Source organism: Pseudonaja textilis, chromosome 3, assembly GCF_049901715.1.
Source record: "Pseudonaja textilis isolate UNSWEBS1 chromosome 3, rPseTex1.2, whole genome shotgun sequence".
Taxonomy (NCBI): Eukaryota; Metazoa; Chordata; class Lepidosauria; order Squamata; family Elapidae; genus Pseudonaja; species Pseudonaja textilis.
Genome location: NC_141992.1, coordinates 183,404,198 through 183,424,485, shown reverse-complemented (window position 1 = coordinate 183,424,485; position 20,288 = coordinate 183,404,198). Strand labels below are relative to the sequence as shown.

General features: G+C 37.6%; 1 protein-coding gene across 1 annotated transcript in view; it reads left to right on the top strand.

Annotated features, from left to right (window-relative positions):
* Nucleotides 1–20,288, top strand: part of EIF3H (eukaryotic translation initiation factor 3 subunit H) — a 67,684-nt gene that overhangs the window by 41,922 nt on the left and 5,474 nt on the right. The window contains exons 3-6 of the mRNA XM_026703581.2: nt 4,618–4,785; nt 7,526–7,625; nt 15,374–15,523; nt 18,869–18,989. Coding sequence (XP_026559366.1) covers nt 4,618–4,785; nt 7,526–7,625; nt 15,374–15,523; nt 18,869–18,989 — 539 coding nt within the window. The remainder of the gene's footprint in view (nt 1–4,617; nt 4,786–7,525; nt 7,626–15,373; nt 15,524–18,868; nt 18,990–20,288) is intronic.

Sequence of the window (20,288 nt, the reverse complement as noted above, 5' to 3'; positions counted from 1 at the left end):
TCATGCCTTATATACTTCAGTGGAATGCATTCTCCTGAATTCAGTGAAGCTTATTTTGTAAGTAGGCATATGTGTATGCACTACATTTTAAGGCTGCAGCTGTGTGGACTTTACATATAAGTAAATTCCACTAGCCCGAGTTTTGTTTTTGAGGAATTGTACTCTTAAGTATGCCAAATGATATTATAAATTGTGTTTTTTCAACTGGTGAAGCAAAACAGTGATATATTTACTTTTTTAGTTACTTGATTTATATCAAACTTTCTGTTCAACCAGAGTCCCAAATTAAGTTAGGATTCAAATACCTGTTATGTATATTTCACATGCACAGAATATCAACTTTTCCTTTGAAAAATCCCAAGAGATAGGAACCCCACTACTTCCATGTGCCCAGAAGTTTTTAATCTCTATACCAGGGAGGGAGTGCTATATGATCCCATATGGCTTTATCCAATTCCCATATTGATTGTAATATCAGAATTAGGCATCCCTCTCTGCTCTTAGCTTGTAAACTCTAAAAATTGAAGGATCAAATCTGGAGCAAATTTGGGTCTGTAGGCCACTCTCAAAATGAATTAAACAACTAACAATAAACCACCCTTGATTTCCCCTTCCACTTTTATGATTTTGTAAATGCCTTCCTTTTTCTTCCTGGTGTTTTCCCATCCAGGTGGTACCTTAGTACTCAACTGCTTTGAAACTCATCAAATTTGATACTTAACACATTTTGATATGAAAATTTTGCCCCGATACTCATCATTTGTTTGATAGTCAACACATAAGCTAGAATTTGTTGGTGTCGGCTACCTTGTGACTCACTACAATTATTCCTTATGGAAAAATATTATTCGGTACTTACCCTTTTTGGTACTCATCGTGCCTCTTGGAACCTATTAAGGATGAGTACTGAGGTACCACTCTATGTGCAGGGTTCTCCCCCTTTTTCCCCCCAGATAAATCGAATGTTGATCCATTGGTTGGCCCAAAGTCACCCAGATGGCTTTCATGGGACTAGAATTCACAATATCCTGGTTTCTAGCTTGGTGCCTTAACCATTAGAATAAACTAGCTCCCTTGTGAAATATCTGTATGTAAAATACACATTAAATCAAAAGTTTAAAAGAACTTTCTAGTTCTTCTACTGCAGGCTGCTTCATAAACTTTTTTCATTATGGGTCTATATTTAATGTAGTTAACTTTCTGCATATTTTACAACACAAAAAATCTTGTCTTGATTTGTACTCTGGAAACAGTTAACAATAATTCAATTAGCTTTTTGGAAGCTTACGTGTGTGTATATGTGTATGCAAAGATTATATAAAAATGTATTAATTCTCTCCGTTCTGTGTCTGGATCCTGTTTATGTCAGCAAGAAGCTGATGGCCTGTGCCACACATTCTTGTTTCTGTTGTAAACTTACTTATTTAAATGATAGAAGGACATTCCACTTTGAAAGTAGACTCAGAAACCATTGGAGAAGAACTGAGTCAGAATAATGAAATTTGCTCCATTCTGTTCAAGGCATGTTGCTGAATGTAAAGCCAACAAATATGCTGGAAAGAGAAGATCACACAATCCCCCATCTTCTTCCCACTCTGCTACTTTTTATAAGGTTGCCATAGAACAGGGGTGTCAAACTTGATTTCATTGAGGGCCATATCAAAGTTGTGTTTGACCTTGGGGGGCCAGGGTGGATGTTGCCAAGGTGGCCATGGTCAGTTTGACATCACTCATATCGGGGGAGGGGTCCCTGAGCACTACCAGCAAAAACGAGCTCCCAAGCTCAGTTTTCGGCTGGGATGGCCTCTTGCAATCCTCTGCCAGCGAAAACAGAGCTTAGAAGGGCCACAGGTGACCCTCCCAGGCTCCGTTTTTGGCCACAACAGCATCCTTCATCCCTCTGCCAGCAAAAATGGAACTCGGGGTTGTGTGCAGCCCTCCTGAGCGCCATTTTCGATGGCAGAGGCATTGCGGGCCAGTCTTTCGCTGTTTTCAGGGTGGCTCCATGGGCCAGATCTAAGCACCCAGCAGGGCTGGATTCGGCCCAGCAGGCTGGATTTGGACCTTGAGTTTTAAGACTCCTATCACAGAATGTGGATCAAGATACTTACAAACTATCCTGAATTTTAAGTCACCATCCAGGTTGAGGAAAAGTAGAAATATAGCATTGGGAGAATGGTTACAGGTTGAAATCCTTTCCTAGTGAAGGAGAATATTTGCAGCTCAAGGTTGAAATGAAGGCTCCTTGGTGCTCTCTAAGCTTGGTTTCATTACCCAAACAAGGTAACATCATCAGTGCTATTGGTTAATGAAATGTCTACAAGAAAACAACCAAGCTCAGAGAGCACCAAGGTCCCCTCAAATCCTTTTCTGTATTCAGTAATATACAGAACGTTTCTTGTTACTTCTTCACATTATTTCACTTTTTAAAAAATAAATCAGGGATTGAGAGTCTGCATATTGTTTTGAAATGAAATTCCTATTTTGAAACTATCACCGTCTTTCTTCCCCTAAAGAACATAAAAGTTTTAATACAGTGCTATCATACAGGTTTATTGTAAGATGTATTTAGGTAATATATATGTATGAACATCTCTTGTAATAAGTAGCAAGCTACCAAAAGCATCTTGCTGGCCAATCTGGGACATAGGAGGCCAAACTAAATAGGCCTTTTCTGCAATACAGCAAGATTCTTTTGTTCAGTTCAGAAAGCATGCTATAAATAATTACATATTATCTGAATTACAGTTTGATTGACTAGAAATGGGCTTAAGTAAGCATGGGCAATAATAGAGGTCATTTAAGCACAATTTCACTTTGGAAGGAATTATAACTGCAATCAGTAGTGTATCCAAATAGGATTTCCTAAATAGATGTTTTATTAACTGTGGTTGGGAAAGACTGATTTAAAGCCATATTAGCAGATCTGGGGCCCTGCTATTGCAAAGACCAAGAGATAAACCTTGTCTTAGGGAAAAAGGGAATTAATCTTTTTTTTTCCCCCTGGAGGAACCAGGACAGATTGGGCTAGGCTAAAACAGCTGCAAAATAATGGGGAAGGATAAAAACAGTGAAAATATGGCTTATATTTTAGAACCTCACTGTAGATCTTATAATTTTATATTGTAAATTGATAAGAGAGGCATGAAATTGTAGTGACAAGGGACTCCCAATATCTTCGAGAGTCAAATTTTGCTAAGCATAGTTCTTTCATAAAATTGTTGATATGTCTTGCTCACAGTTTTCTGTTTCAGAGAGTGCAGAACAACATAGAAAGATCAGCTGTACTTGACATGAACCAAAAGAAAAGAGTTAGTCAAATTTAAATGTTCTATTAGCACACACACAAGGAAAAAATATTTAGTCAATATAGTAGGAACACTGGGAGCATGTCATATAATATTAGACTTTGTGATTTTAAGGCGAAGTGAGTTTTTGTATAGTCAAAAGTCTGGCCAAATTCTTCCATATTAACTTTGTGACATCCTGGAGAACAAGTCAAGTCCCATATTACTGGAGAAGAGGATATTATGTTTGTTAAAAATCAATAGTGGGGAGGATAAAGAATCCAGAGAACTGTTGATCAGTCATTTTGGCATCAATATTTAAGAAATTTGAGAGAGACTATAAAGCAATTGATCTGTAACCATTTTGAAAACAAAGCAAAGCAATTGACAAAAGTACCTTGTAGCATTCTGATTAGCAAGCTAGTTACACAGTTGGATGGCATGAGAAGTTAATAGTTACTTAGCTGGATTTAAAATCATGTTTATATTCAAAGAGTCAGTACAAATAGTTCAAACTAAAACAAATTATTGAGGGGCAAACTATTCAATTTTTGTTCTTATACTGTTCGGATTTTTAAAAGAGATTTGAATGAAAAGATGAAGGGGATACTTACTAGATTTCTGAACGACACATAATTGGACAAGGAAAATGCCTTAGAAGATTGATATTACACTCAAGGCAATCCTAACCAGTCTTCATAGTTTAGATAATTGATATGGTATTTGAGAGAAATAGTTACTAGATTCACTGAAAAATAACAGATGTACAGTTTGCAGAATGGGGAATATTTAGTTTAGTAATAGTACTTGTGAAAAAGTGATATTTGAAGAGTTGAATGGAGCAGCCTAACCTTCCAGTTCTTCAGGCAATTGGAATAAATGCCTTATTCAAAGGTTGGATAATCTTCCCATCAACTCTGGCAATGGACTTTCCTGAAAGAAGTAGACATTGTTTCCGTTTACCTGCTGCCTTTACTTGAACATACCAGAGAACCTGGGACTTCCTGTAGGCAAAGCTTTGCCTGCTTCACTAATCCCTCCTTTTTAGAATCACAAGTTTCAAAACTAGAATCCATTGTGGTTGTCTCTCCACATTAAGCCAACAGAGAATCATTTGAAAATCTGAAAAGATTTTGGCTTCAAAGAATTCAAGGCCTCTGCTTGGTGTGTGTGAGCTTGGCAACCTCAAGAGATTCCTCTGATCCGAAAAGGACAGCAGATTCTCCCAGCCTTATTTCACTAGGGCATCCTTCAGAAATGGCTGAGATTCAGATGTAAACTTATCCTACAGAATGCTTATTGTCACTCTCTTTTTTTTCTCTCTCTCCAGTTCAGTATCAAATGGAAATGATGCGTAGTCTTCGCCATGTCAATATTGACCATCTCCATGTCGGCTGGTATCAGTCCACGTACTACGGCTCCTTTGTTACCCGCGCTCTCCTGGATTCCCAGTTCAGTTACCAGCACGCCATAGAGGAATCTGTCGTTCTCATTTACGGTTAGCATGTGTGGCTTTCTGTATTATTCCTTCCATCACCACCACCGCCACCAACACCCCAATTCCTCAATATTATTATATACATCGCCGATCAGCTCCCTGCCCCAAGAGCTGGCTTGGCAGACCTTTGGCAAGTAAATACCAACTCTGTGTCTGCAGCAGCCTCAGCAGCAGCAAAGTCTAGACAGAGTTTCCTTCTTTTTGTTTATTTTTCTTGCTATCAGAGCCCTGATGTGTATGTTTTGGAATGCCAGAGGAGCTGCTTCATTTTGATTCCTCCCAATTCCCATCCCTCATAGAAGGGGCTAGTGGAGCTACACCAGATGTCTTACCCAGCTTGCTGGAACGTCTGGCTCGGCATAAGACTGACCAATCGTAAAGCAGATTGCCAAGTATTTCTCTTCTCTCTCCCCCCCCCCCCTTCCCAATTTTTATGTATCTGATAGAAGCATACAAAACCTGGACTGTTTTGTTGCACGAAGATTTACCCCTCCCACTCCCTTTGCTGCTGATTTCTTTTTTTTTTTTTTCTAGTGGCGACGTTTCCTAAGTTCTCCAGACCAGATGTTCTGTGCTGTATCAGAACCATAGGCAGTTTAACAGCTTTATAGCTGTCCCCTCCCTGAACACTCACAGTTTTGCCATATCTGGCAAGCTCACATATAGTTTCCAGCTGAGAAGTAAATGTAACGTTCTGAGTGTCTGTCAGAAAAAGTACTAATGAATGCGATCAATCTTACAAGCTGCCCCTAAATTGTTTCAGTATGTTAACAATTGGATTACAGTAAAGAACAAGTTGTTAAAGTATATACTTATTCTGGCTGGAAATATTGCATCATCAGGTCCTGATGAATTTTCCACTTGTTTTACTCTACTTGGGTTTTCATTTTATCACTGATCGCTAAAGGTTTTTTTTTTTTGCTGGGTTTGGTTATAGACAACCAGCATAAATATATTTTTGTTTGATTTTTTTTTAAATTGCTGTTTGGCAAGTCTGCCTCATCTGTTATCTCACCACAGACGTTAAGCGCCTTTCTCCTAAAGACTACATATTTTTTCCTTTTTAAAATTCATATGTTTTTCCATCCTTACATGCTCATCAACATGTTAAGTATGTACACATTCAAAAAAAAATTGAAGGCAACTGGAAAAATTTACCTATGTGTTGTTGTTTTTTTAAAAAAATATTGAGTCTGCATACTGTGTTGCATCATGTACCTCCCTTGAGTCTTAAATGTGGTAAAAGGTAATGCTGTTGATTAGAGTGTGGATCCTGAGTCTGGCTTATTTGCATTGGGGAAGATTTAAAAAAAAAACCATTCGTAAAGCTCATTTTTCTAGTATTATTTTAGAAATTTGATTCCCGCTTTCTCTTTTCCCTTTCTGTGTTGATTCCCAATTTGTTTCTGGAACTATTTAAAATATTGGCTGTCACGTTTTGAAACTCTAGTCCAAAAAGGGGTAACTATGGGAATACATGTGGTTTTCCAGGCATTTAAGATTGCACCTATGAAATACAGCATTTAAATACAGCAGTACACCAATGAAATACAGCAGCAAAATGGGCAATTTTTGACGATAAGAATTTTCTTTGTCTCTTTTTCTCATTTCAAAAATAAGAATAGGAAGCCCTTCAGTTTTGCTTCTTGTGCCCACATCTGAGGTTCTGAAATCATGGAACCAGTTATTTTAAGAGAACTTTCACTCCAATATTTACCATTCAATCCCAGGCAAAGGGGAGGACAGGAATTTTAAGAAGCTAAATTTTAATGCACCTCATTCTGTGGAATTATCTTCCCCAAAACATGCTTGTTTCTCAGTTATCATCTATCCTTTTTGTTACATTGTCTTTGTCAGGATTCCGGCAGTTACCCCAATTAAATCATGAGTCTCGAGCCAAACTTCCAAAACTTCAAAAGGATTTATTGGGAGTTAACATGTCTGGCACTGCCTGGGTGTAGCCGACTCTGAGGCACATAATTCATTGTCACCCTTAACCCTGGTTTTCCCCCAACCCCTGGGTACATAATCTCCAATGAGACACATCCATAGCCAAGAGTCATCAATCGTGTTCTCCAGTTAGAATTGTGCACGTATGGAATGCATTTTCGATTTCCAAGCTGCCACACTACTCCCCCCTCCCTTTCTGTTGGCAACTCTAAAAAACTATAGAAATATTTTATGAGTTGACAGTCCTCATGTTGGAAGCACCAAGGTGCTTCCAGGATTACCAGGTGACATCTCATTGCCTGGAGGACGACCAGATGTGGGCTCCTTTCATGTCTCCAGCAGGAGCTGGAGCAAAGGATGGGAGCTTACTCCATCCCATGTGTTCTGACCCAACCCAGTTACCAGCAAGAAAATCTCAAACAAACCATTCTAAATAACTAATAAATTTATTACTAATCTCTATATAGAAATGGAATTAAATCAATAAGATTTTTCCACTATTGTATATTATTTAGAAATTAAATCATTATTTTTTTCTTTTAGAATCTGTTTTCATCATTGCATAATATTTTGATATTCAACCATAAAAATTAAAGGTTTTAATAATGCCAATACTACTACTAATAATAATACATGCAATTTGTGTTTCTTTACTCTGCAAATTGTGGTTTCATAGACGTATGAAAACAATACTGACATTTTTTTCCTGATAATTAAAAGACATACAAAAAAATAGCCAACATGATTCGCTCAGATGAGATTTCATTGTTTTCCTTTTTTTCTCTCTCAGATCCTATAAAAACTGGTCAGGGCTATCTCTCCCTAAAAGCCTATCGTCTGACACCTAAATTGATGGAAGTTTGCAAAGAGAAGGATTTTTCTCCAGAAGCGTAAGTGCAAGAGGAAATTCTGGATGTGGGTGGCAGATGGACCAGAGGCATAAAATAGTCAAATCGTTTGCGGTGAAACTCTGTAAAACGTACATAGGTATAATATATGTGCTTTCCTGGGCTGACTATCTGCCGCGTGCAATTTGGCAGTTCAAATCCCACCAGGCTCAAGGTTGACTCAGCCTTCCCTCCTTCCGAGGTGGGTAAAATGAGGATCCAGATTGTTAGGGGCAGTAGCCTGACTCTGTAAACTGCTTAGTGAGGGCTGTAAAGCACTATAAAGCGGTATATAAGTCTAAGTGCTATTGCTAAGTGCTATTCCGAGTAGCTGCAAGTATTGAGAGCCTTCTCAACTGATAGGGTAAAGAAGTAAAATTTGCTTCACCAAGGAAAGATTTGTTTCGCCTATCATTCCAGACAGAGGACAAGCTCTTAAGGCAAATGAAATTGAGCAGAACAGACGGAAAATGTAAAACTTCAATTCTTCACATAAAAAATGTGAAGATCAAGAATCCTGGTTTTAGTTGTTTACTGTGTGTGTGTGTGTGTGTGTGTGTGTGTGTGTGTGTGTGTAATTAAAATTTTTAGATATAAAGATATAAAGTGCCTTCTGATATTCTTCACAGCAAATTTATTTTAACCTCTCTCTCTTTCTGTCTCTCAAGCTTTATCATATTACTCTTCTTTTTATAATCTATCCTGTCTAATTATCAAAACCATAATTCACAATTTCAATTTTTTTAATGTTTTCAATGCAAAAAGTACACAAGAGGCTTCTTATCATCAGTAAATGTAGGTAATATCTTTTCTGTAATCAATGAAGTCAATTTATCCTTTTCAGGAAAAGCTGTCAAATTCACCAATTATTCTTCCATTCTGGATAGTGTCAAATCTTTCCATCTTTACATATAATAATCTCACCACAATAATCTTATATTCCATGGCTTTCCTATTGAAAAAGGGCCTTTTTTATTTCTGCATATAATGGTCCCTGTTCTTTTTTTTACTTACCCTTGCATATTATGGTCCCTATTCTAATTTTTAACAAAACTAGGAGTTTTAGGCCTAGGAGTTTGAAGACCACAATCTAGACTGTATCCTTGAGTATCTATGGGCTAATTTATACAATGTGCTTAAAATTATTGAATACAACACAATAGTCTGGGGTCACACATCAAAATAAAAAAGAGATTTATAACCTGATCTGATCTAAAGGTGACAATCATTTTTTTTAAAGGTTTTCTATGGGCTAACTCCAGAAAGCATTAAATTGACCCATCTCATTTATTTTGTGAGTTTTAGTTTTTTGTGCCTTTTGAGTCAGGACTCTTGGCAACTTCCTGGACTAGTCCTACAGTTTTCTTGATTCCTTCAAAATTTTAGAAATGGTTTACCATTTGCTTAGAGCTGAGACAGAATGATTGGCCCAAGATCACCCAGATGGCTTCATGCCTAAGAAAGGAATCTACAGTCTCTTGGTTTGTAGCACAGTGCCTTCACCACTACACCAAACTAGCTCTTTGATTTTGTTTTATCTTTTTATTAAAATTAAATGTATGTAGCAGTATTGTATGGTAGCAGCATCAGGCTAGTTTTATTTTGACTTCTTCAGAAGGTAGGCAAGTCACACCTAGTTAATAGTGGGATGATAGAGTTTCAGGAAAATTTTAGGAATATGAAATAAGAAAGTGAAGACAAATTACTACTTTATTTTTTTTTCCCGTTAATGACCCTGTACTGTAATCCCTGGCATCAGGGTGGAGTTGTGGCGACTGAATGGAGCTGAGTGTTTACTGGCCAGATGCTCTTCCTGACGCCTACAGTGAATCCACAGCAGAGATTTTCCCTTTGCACCCAGAGAGAGAAATATCTGCCACTACCTAGGATCAAACTCACAGCCTCCTGATTGTGAGGCAAGAACTCCACCTCTAGGCCACCATGCTATTTACAAGTTACGACTGTATAACTGCATGAAATGATGCCTTGAAGTCATTGGGAGTTGAGACTTGAATTTATAATATAATTACTCCCTGGCTTAACGTTTCCTGTTGATATCACATTATTGGTTACACTTTTAGAACATGCTTTAGAGGTCTATAAAGGCTGTATGCTTTTACATGAGGTAATGCACCTCTGAATTAAATTGTAAACCCTATTTTGAAAACCAACATGACCAAGTTAGAATAATACCCCAAACGAACAATAGTATGCTTAGCTGGGTATGTAAATCCAGTCTCTTATTTTGAAAATACTGAAACTACTATTTTATAGCCTTATCTCTTATGTAGTCTTCAAAATGAAGGAATTGCCTTCCATTTTCAGTAAATTGTTTCTGTGGGTACCAGAGCAAAAAAACCAAGTATCTTTTAAATGACAAGAATTGCCGCACTTGTTCTAGTTGCAGAACAAAACTGTCCTAATGCTACATTTGGGGCAAATATTGATTGGCCTTTTACAGCCATGGCTCTGTAAATCTGTTGTATCCAAACTAGTGGGATTTTCTCTGAATGTCTTTTAAAGTGTGTTTCATCTTGATTTGCCATGACACAGCTTTTGACATGAACATTAACAAAATTGAGTTGAACTCTAGTCCAGAGCAATGATAGAATTTTCCCCCTAAATTGCTTGAGCCCAAAGCACTGTTTCTCCTCCGATCATCTCTAATCAACCAAGGGCACCTTATTACATAGATCGATCATGTTCATGATTCAAGAATAAGAAGAGCGGAGGTCCAGGGGACCTAGAAAACATTGAATATATTTAGTATAAGAACAGATGTTTTAAGATTGTATAATCTGGCAGATCCTCATTGTTTAAAAGGATCTTGGACCAAAAAAACCCCAAAGATTGTCCTGTCCTCAAGATGTATGAGCAATTTTGCATTGTGATTCATTACAGCAGGTGGCAATTCTGAGAATTCAGATGCAGTATATCTATTGTGTACCAGCAGGACAAAGCTGCTCTAGATAATCACTCCAAAGCCTGCTAGTTGACTTAAGCAGATTTTTAATTAGGATCTCCTGTGCTAGGTGACATGCCATTTTGAAGTCTTGTTCCTTTAAAAATAACTTTCAGTGTACCTTATAAGGTCATGACAGATGAAGGTATATAAAAGTCCTAATTGTGCGTATAAGGCTCTCTAGATTATGATGAAATTACTAACAAGTACGCAACTGAGGATAGATCTAAGCAATTGTAGAGAATAAGTTAATCATAGCACACATATCTGTCTAAGGGACATGTTTAGCTGGACACGTTCTCCATTTCTTCCTGTGTTTTATATCCACAAGTATCAAATAATTAAAGAGAACTTTAGAATGCCAGAATGTATGGTTCACATAACTTGATTAGCAGCTTGTTCTTTGAAGATCCAATTGAAGGATAAAGTTTAAGTAGGAGGTCAAAATTGTGACATCTCCATCTGTAGAAGGTGTTGATACACTCCTCATGCTAGATGGTAGTTAGAGGAAAAGATCAGGGTACTCATTGGACTACATTTGATTAGTGACATAAATATAAAGGTTTAAAGGTTTCCCTGTCTAATTGTTACTGATTTTAAGGGGGCAGTGCTCATCTCCAGATGTCTGAGAGACATTTCCAACATCATGTGGCCAGCATGAAAATATGGAACGCAATAATCCTCCAAAGCAGTAACTATTTATCCAGTTGCATTTGCATGCTTTCAAACTGCTATCAAATAAATTCTGGATTTCACAAGCTATTTGCTAGGGTTTCCATCAGTGGTTTTTCCTATAACATTTTTTGTAGCAAGATTAACAAAGTTTTGGAGGAAAGAAATTGCAGATGGCATGGTTTCTTTCTAAAATTGCAGACTAAAAAAGAAAAGCTTTCTCCAAATGATCTTTTCTTTCCTCTTTTGCCATTTGCTTTTTTTTTAAATCTTCAGCTTTTCAATTTTGTTAAAAAAATAAAAATAAATCCCTGGGTGATGCTCAGACTAGGAAAGAAGGTGACAGTCTGTTGGGTTTGGAGGTGTTCAGGGTGCTGTGTAAATATTTATTTCACAATGTGGAGGATGAAGTGTTGGTTCCACCTTTTGAAAAACTGCAAAAATCATCAGCTAGTATTTGAGAAGGGGAAATATATTAAGATAGTAAGCAGCAAGAATAATAATTGGGTTTCCTTGTAAAACTAAAAGATCCCTTTGAAAGTTTGAGCAAATAAAAACAAGGAGGAAAAAATAGTCACTTTTAAAATCCAAAGCTGCATCTTAACAGCAAAGGATAAGAAACAGGAAGAACAAAAATGTAGTTTTTTGCCCTGATTTCTGTGGAAAGGGGAAACTGTGTTGGATCCCATGCTTGCAAATTCAGTGTGTATGGGATTTATTTTTCAATATTTTTATTAAGATAAGAATGTTTTATTTTTCCCTCTCATGGGTAGCTCGTGTACCCTAATGTAGGACACTGATTGAAAAGAGAAGAACTTTGAAGAATGCCCTTCTATAATTTAACATAGATGGGCTGAAGCCTGTAGGAGTAGTCCTCAATTTATGACCACAATTGAGCCCCAAATGTATGTTGTTAAGTGAAATATTTGTTAAATGAGTTTTGCCTCATTTTATGACTTTTCTCACCACGTTTGTTAAGTGAATTGCTGAAGTTCTTAAATTAGTAACATAGTTGTTAAGTGAACCTGGTTTCCCCATTGACTTTTCCTGTCAGAAGGTCACAAAGGGGGATCACATGACTGCGGGACACTGCAACCATCATAAATGTGAGTCAGTTGTCAAGCATCCGAATGTAAACCATGTTACCATGGGGATGCTGCAATGGTCATAAGTGTGAAAAATGGTCACGAGCCACTTGTTTCAGTGCCATTGTAACTTTGAATGGTCACTAAATTAACTGTTGTAAGTTGAGAACTACCTGTATTTTTCTGGGCGGGGGGAATGCTCAAAATGTAGTTCAACCCCATCTAAAAACTATTCTTATCCCTTTCAGACAATGAATAATTAACATGGTAAGCACTTATTAGAAACAACGATTCTTCTCTATAATGGTATAATGCAGGGAGGGGTGTCAAACTCAAGGTCTGTGGGCTGGATGTGGCCCACGATATGGTCGGATCTGGCCCGCAGTAGGAGCCAGCCCATGTAGCTTTGGCCCAGTGTACCCAGTGAGAAGAGGAAACTTTGGTCCAGCGCTTCGGCCCGGTCTACCCAGTGAGAAGAGGAAACATGCCAGAAGTTTGGGGAGTGGCATCAAGCTGGACTTGCCCATCCAGTTGGCCACGCCCACATGGCCTCCGAGGTCAACCAAAGCCCTGATGTGTCCCTCTATGAAATTGAGTTTAAAACCCCTGGTGTAATGAGACAACTTGTCCTTATGCATTATCAATGTTGACATCTTCTCGGGCTCAACTTCTCCAAATATGGCTGATTCAATTTCTAGAAATTCTAGTCAATGTGGCTGCTGATTCTATTAACAGCATTTTCACAAGTCAGAGTTCTAACACTTCTGGAGGACTTCAGTTTGGAGAAGATTGGATTAAGAGAAAGGTTTCCCTGCTCTTCCCCAGTGGAGGAACTTAAAGTTAGAATTGTGCAACTAGATGCCCAACAGAACTTTCCAGTACCCACCCACATTTCTCTCTCTCTCTCTCTCTCTCTCTCTCTCTCCCTCCCTCCCTCCCTCCCTCCCTCTCTCTCCCTCTCCCCCACTCTCTCTCTCTCTTGCAAATAGTTCTTCAAGAGGGCTTAGAACAACTTAAATACTCTGCCCACCCACCCACCCACCCACCCATAGAACTTGAGTGCCAGGGTTTTTTAAATTGGATTGTGGCTACAAAGAACAGACGTGTGGAAGCCTGTAGTTTTAAATTATAAATGAAAATATGCTAAAAAACAATAAAGGACCATAATGGTACTCTGTAGTGTACTGACATTAAAAATCCAAGAGTCCCATTCTGTATTGATCTAATTCCCAGAATAGATGATATCATAATATGGTTGCCTGGTTTTGATTTAGCATGTCCAGTCATTATGGTTTGTAAATAGTAATTTATAGTTTACCATGTCATTGAACCCAGCCAGTATGGGTTACTTTAAGACTAGAATGTTGCATGAATTTAGCCAATATTCTTTTGTCAAAGGACAAGTGCCAGGATTATGCCTCTATTTTTTTATATACTGATTTGAAACATGTAGGACTTCCAAAAAATTACTGTTATAGTATTTTCCCCATGCAGTCTCTAATGCATAAATAATTATTTAAAAGTAACTGGCGTAGCAAACTTGCCGGGAGAAAGGCCAAGTTCGAATTTGTGCTCTGAAAAGCGCTCTCTCTCTCCCTCTCCCCCCCTCTCTCTCTCCTCTCTCTCTCTCTCTCTCTCTCTCTCTCTCTCTGTGTGTGTGTGTGTGTGTAGGTCGAGATGCTTTTTGCACAGAAGCAAACCAATGGTATATTTGGCAACAGTGGAGTTCTTTACAAAAGGAATTCAGAAATAAAGGCTGCACCAATGTTGTGGAATTTTTAAGGCATGGGGGTATAATTTTTTTGTGTGTTTGTGTATACACACATACATATACATACTGTGCTTCCCCCAAAATACAACCTACTCAGAAAGTAAGTCCTAGCTTGATTTTTACACGTGCGCCCAATATAAGGCCTACCCCCCCCAAAATAAGCCCTAATTAAAACCTCGCCTACTCCTGGATGGGTAAAAATTAAGGTAGGGTGGAGATGGGGTGATGGAGCTGTCCTACTACTTACCTTTGGATAGTTGCAGCCAGGCCTCGCACACCTTGGCCCAGTTGCATAAAATCAATCTGGAGCTCTGTTATTGGCTGCCGAAGTCTTCAGGAAAGCCTTGTTGGCCTTGCCAGATGAAGAAATGCTTGAAGGCCTCTGACAGGAAAAAAAAAAAGAGGCCACGGGTGACGCGTGCAAGTGAAGTGAGTCAGTGGATGACATTCCTCCTCCCTTCCCCCCAAAATAAAACCTGGTGCCTTTTTGGGTGGCAAAAAAATAAGTCAGGGTTGTATTTTCAGGAAAACACCGTACAGACACACACACACACGCACACACGCACACACACACACACACACACATGATACATGATATAGATATAGTATGTGTATGTGTGTGTGTGTGTGTGTCTTCTATTCAGTTTTTGATTCCTGCCTGTACTGGTCCCTGAAGTTTTATTGGCAATGTTTTTTGGAAGTGGTTTCCCATTGCCTCCTCCTTGGAGTTGAGAGAGAGTGATTTGCCCAAGGTCTGGCCTAAGGAAGAATTAAAATTCACAGTCTCCCAGTTTCTAGCCTAAAGTCTTGACCACTATTCCAAACTGGCTCTAGTTTACTGTTGACCATATTGACAGTGACTGTCACCTCCAGCATGCTAAAGACACCAATGTTTCTGTATATTGTTAGGATGACTTAGTGACAGATATGCTGCTTGTCCTCCAATTATTATTCTTTTTGTAAGAGAACATAGTTAAGCTTAAAAGGAACGCCAAAGTTCTCCGGATCTTGATATCATACTCTTCACACTTGTAACCCAAGTCTGTTTACATTGGTCTGTTTTCCCCTTAAAAAATGTTACAAGTTCTTGGAATAAATCAGGTTTTTCTTCCAAGCTCTTTGTCTTCCATGTCTTCCAAAAATGTATCTTCCATGATTGGAATTATGGAGCAGTGTAGTCTCTGCCATGAGAAGCTGAGACTATTGTTGTTGTTTTTTTCTGGAGTAACTGTAAGAAATATATATGCACTTTTCATTTCAGGTTGAAAAAAGCAGGAATTGCCTTTGAAAACATGTTTGAGGAAGTCCCCATTAACATCAGAAACTCCTACCTGATCAATGTTCTTCTTTGGGAGCTGGAAAAGAAGTCAGCAGTTGTAAACAGGCATGAATTGCTCAGCCTTGCAAGCAAGTAAGTGCTGGTTTGAACTCAAAATGCAGTGTGTGCTTTTAGACTTTAGTTGAAATCATTGTAGAAATGAGAAGACGAATCATTTCAGAAATGTCATCATTTTGAATTAGTATGAAATTGACAGAAAATATAGGCTAGCTAGATGCTTGGAGAATTTCACCAGGTTATTGCAAAAAGAGAGGCATTTGGACTACGTTTTCCATCAGTTTCATACTAACTCAGAGAAAGAATTGTCATGCAATTTTTCCAGAGCATAGCATATTGGCAGAACCCAATTTGATTTCAGTTTGATTTAAAAGATATGGGTAACACATCAGTTAGGATTTTCAAGTTCAAGATGGCTTTTGTATCTGAAAGAATTATGCACGAAATGATTCAATTTACATCAAATTGCGGTTTCTCTATTTTCCATTTATATTAATTGTGCCTCTCTATCCTTTTCAATACATTTATTTTCCTTCAGATTGACCCAGATTGCTTCAATGTTTGTCCTACCATTTCTGTAACAGAATGGTTAAAATACTTTTTTTTTTAAATCTCAGGCTTTCAAATCAGCTTCTGTGTAAGAGATCTTTTCACTGAGAATACTTTCTGTGCCTTTTTTATATTCCTAAAAACAAGATTTGAAGAATATCCTTTGGCAATTTTCTACAACTTTATGTGTCTATATATGATGGACTTCCAATTAGATAATCACTCAAACAACCTGGTATTGGATGCGCTAACTATGGATTATGAAAATGTCCAATAGATATAGAGGTCACTAGTGTGAGGAAAACTGTTTTACAGAAGAACTTGAATATTATATAATTGACACTCACAAAAGACCCCAATATTATAAACATGTAGGTTACCCTGAGTTCCATTCTAGCACAGTAATGGCTGTACCTGTAAATTCTTATATAATACCTCTTTAAATTATCAGTCAATAATCATAATTATTTCTAGATTTAAACATGCATAAATTACCATTTCAAATCAGCTCTTAATCTAACTTAACATCCTGATTATTTGGGATACCACTGCAGTGTGTTTGTGTGTGTGTGTGTCTGTATGTATGTATGGTATTCAGCTTTGTTCGGGTATTTTCCCACGTCATTATAGTTGTGCTTTTCTGTATTGTGTTTGTCAGATGAACACAATACAGAAGCCTGATGATGGCAGATGAGATTCTGCTGAAATGTTGCTACAACTTTAAAAGCACAACTACAATGACGTGGGAAAATACCTGAACAAAGCTGAATGCCATATATATATATTCATTCATTCATTCATTCATTCATTCAATGTATCAGTATTTTAAATTTGTCCAATAACGTGTTCTCTTCAGTTGCATATACATTAGCCTATATTTTAAAAATAGCATAATCCATTGAAACTATAAGTAACGTAAGAAACAGACATATTAAAAACACGCCACAAAATTAAGTCCCAATTTGTCTGTGAAATCTAATATTCTGAATTGCAAATATAAATGAGTCAGTACTGGAAAAGTCTGTCTCAGAAGGTTTTTTACCCCAAATCATAGCTCCTCTAAGTGTAAAAACTTTGTGTCTTGTAGTACCCATTGTGGGATCCTTGTTGCTCTCTGATCTTGTTCATTTTCTTGCAAGCGTCTCATTACCCAAACTAGGTAACATCATCAATGCTGAGGATGTTACGGACTTTGGGTGATGAAACATGCGCAAGAAAACAGCCAAGCTCAGAGAAGAAGCACCATGGACTCCTCATTTCAACCCTGAGCTACAAACATTCTTCATTAGCACCCACTGTATTTTGTTCTAAGAAGACTTCCTTTGGAAAGGCCTATAATGTTGCATAATCTCTTTGACACTTTATTTTAAAAACAGTACTAATTGTTGAGCATGTTTGCCTTGAATAATGAACTGAAGGGGATCCATGGATTGCGTCTTTGCTGCTAGGCCATTGTGGTTGGGGCTGATCGGATTGTGAGTCCAACTTCATGCAGAGTTCAATTTCATACATTACTGTTCCAGCTCACCATAATCCACCCAGAGTCTTATCTCTTTTGTTAAGCAAATAAACAGCCATTAAAAATGGGAAACATTATCAAAGAAATTGATGTTTTGAGTACATGGGAATTTCCCTTTTAGTGAAGGTTTGCATCCTCATGAGATTAAAATTATTATTAGGAAATCCATTCTTAGGCAATGTCACAAATTCTCAAGTGATTGAACAGGAAATTGACACAAATTACTTCTGTGTAAAAACAATGAGAACTTGACAAGGGTTATTTTGTGTATCTTTCTCATTTTCACTGCCCAAAAACATTCAGCTCCCAGTTCAGCAACCTTAACCTAGAATGAAGTCAACACCAAGTTAAGAATTTCCATAATGATTTCAGCAGGACAGATGTAATCATGTTCTTCAGTTTATCAACCTTTTTTTTCAGTCTGGTTCTTACATTTTTAACATCTAATGTTAAAAAATTCTGCTTGCTTTAATTTTTTTTCAAATCCTAGTGGAAGCACAAATTGAAATGATATAAAATAGTTAATGCTAATAATACAAAATAGAATCTTGATTAAGTTGTTTTGGTTTTGAAACATTTTGTTCATTTAGTTTCTTCATTCCCTGCTAGATAACTATTTTCAAATAGGAGGGAGGGAGGGGAACTCAATGGGGAAACTGGCAGAAAGTTTCCTCTGCTCCCACTGCTTTTTCTCCACCTGTTATCATTCTTTTTACATATATCCTACCTTTGATATTTTTATATAATAATTCAAAGTTGTGAATATACCTAATATTCTTTTCTTCTCCTATTTTCCCCACAAGAACAACCCGGTTAGTTGGGTTGGGCTGAGAATGACTGGTCAAAGTCACCCAGCCATTTTTTCATGCCTAAGGTGGAACTAGAACTCACAATCTCCCAGTTTCTAGCCTGGTGCCTTAACCACTAGACATAAGGCAGTAAGTGTCTCTGAAACGGTGATCCGCTGGGGCACAGATTGTCTAGTATGAACAGTGCCTTTGTGCATCTATGGACAACAGTCTGGGATGTGTCATATTAGAGACATGTCTTCATAACATTAACAAGGTAGTGATGATTTAATGTTTGTACCGGTTTCTGAGCCCAATAATTATTGTACTGTATTAGCTAGAATAGAGATTTACCATTTTAGTAATATGAGACTTCCTTTCATTCTCAACTCCTACTCATTACAGCAAGAGATATATAGACAATAGGTATCATCTCAGTCAACTTTAAAAAAATAGAGACATGTTGTGATTTCCTAAGCAGATTCAGCTCAATTTGACCAGATACTGTTGTCTTTCTAAAGAATAGCTGCATGTCTTCATCGGAGTATCTCCTTGTCTATTTAGTAATCATCTTAGCAAAACCCTACAACTATTGATGGACCGAGTGGATGAAATGAGTCAAGATATTGTAAAATACAACACCTACCTAAGGAACACCAGCAAGCAGCAACAGCAAAAACACCAAGTAAGATTTTTGGGATTGGCCACCTATCAAAATGTTTGAGAGTGAATCAGTTCATGATAGGATTTTAACAGTAAGATTCAAATTGGCAGGATATTATTATTATTATTATCGTTATTATTATCGTTATTATTATCATTATTATATCACCTAAATATACAAGCCAGTTTAGAAAACCGTTCTTTCTGTCCTTGGCATTTATCGGTATAAATCTGCAGAGGCAAATTTATGAAATGATTTTAACGATTGAAAACCTGATTTGAAGGGGGTGAAGGGAAACCCGGGAAGGTTACCTAGTAGTTCTTGCTCAACTTCTAATGGCTTGTAGCTGGGTTTTATGCACCATTGCTGGCCCTGCTCATTTTATTTAGCTCTACAGTTGAATGCAAGCACAAGCAATTTTGAGGGGAACATTACCTGTTTGATATGAAGTGTAAAAATACATTTTATGGATGTCTTTTTCCCCTTTGTGTTCCCTTTCCTTCTCTGCTTCTACCTGCCACCTTCCCATTTCTTCTCCCTTTTCATTCTCTTTGACATACAAAGCTCTTATTCACTCATATTTTCTAAATCTGGATGCATTTTGTGTTCTTCTATCAAGCAGCAAAACCTCACCAGACATTTCTTGATTCACTGGCCAGAAGTGTAACAAAACCTGTACTGTTGAAGCTTTAAATGTTTGCCATTTGAGTAAGGAGGATGGGCAAGACAGAGAATAAAATCTGCTATTTTGCCTGTCTATGTACCTCATAATAATACGCAACTCTCTAAAAAATGAAAATATTGGGAATATTTGCAGACTGCCTTCTCTCTTTTACTAATCTCAAACTGTATTGGAAGTGAAGCTACATTCATTTTAAATTAATGTTACGACCTACCCACTCTGCTCTTCTTTTTCTCCTTGTACCCTTTCTGATTTTGTACTTGAAAAGCAGAAATAGTAAATCAAAAGTTGAAATTGGCCACTGTCTTAACATAGCTTCTGCTAAAGACATAGCTCCATCATATCATAAACTTAAGATAATGGATGAGGTTTCCACAAATCAACTAAGCCAATCCATCTACTCTCCAAGCATTAATGTGCGAATACAGCATGAGGCCTTTGACAGATTTACTTATGCATGTTGTACAAATCAGATGTTTAGTCACTATGGCTATTGAGATATGAAGATCTTGGAGAACTTAATGAAGAGCAAGAGTGGACACTCAAAGTGACAACATTTTGATGGAGTAGGCAGGATGTGATGCCAAGTGTTTGGGATTGCATCACATACTATGCTAAGCCCACTTTAGAACACAGGC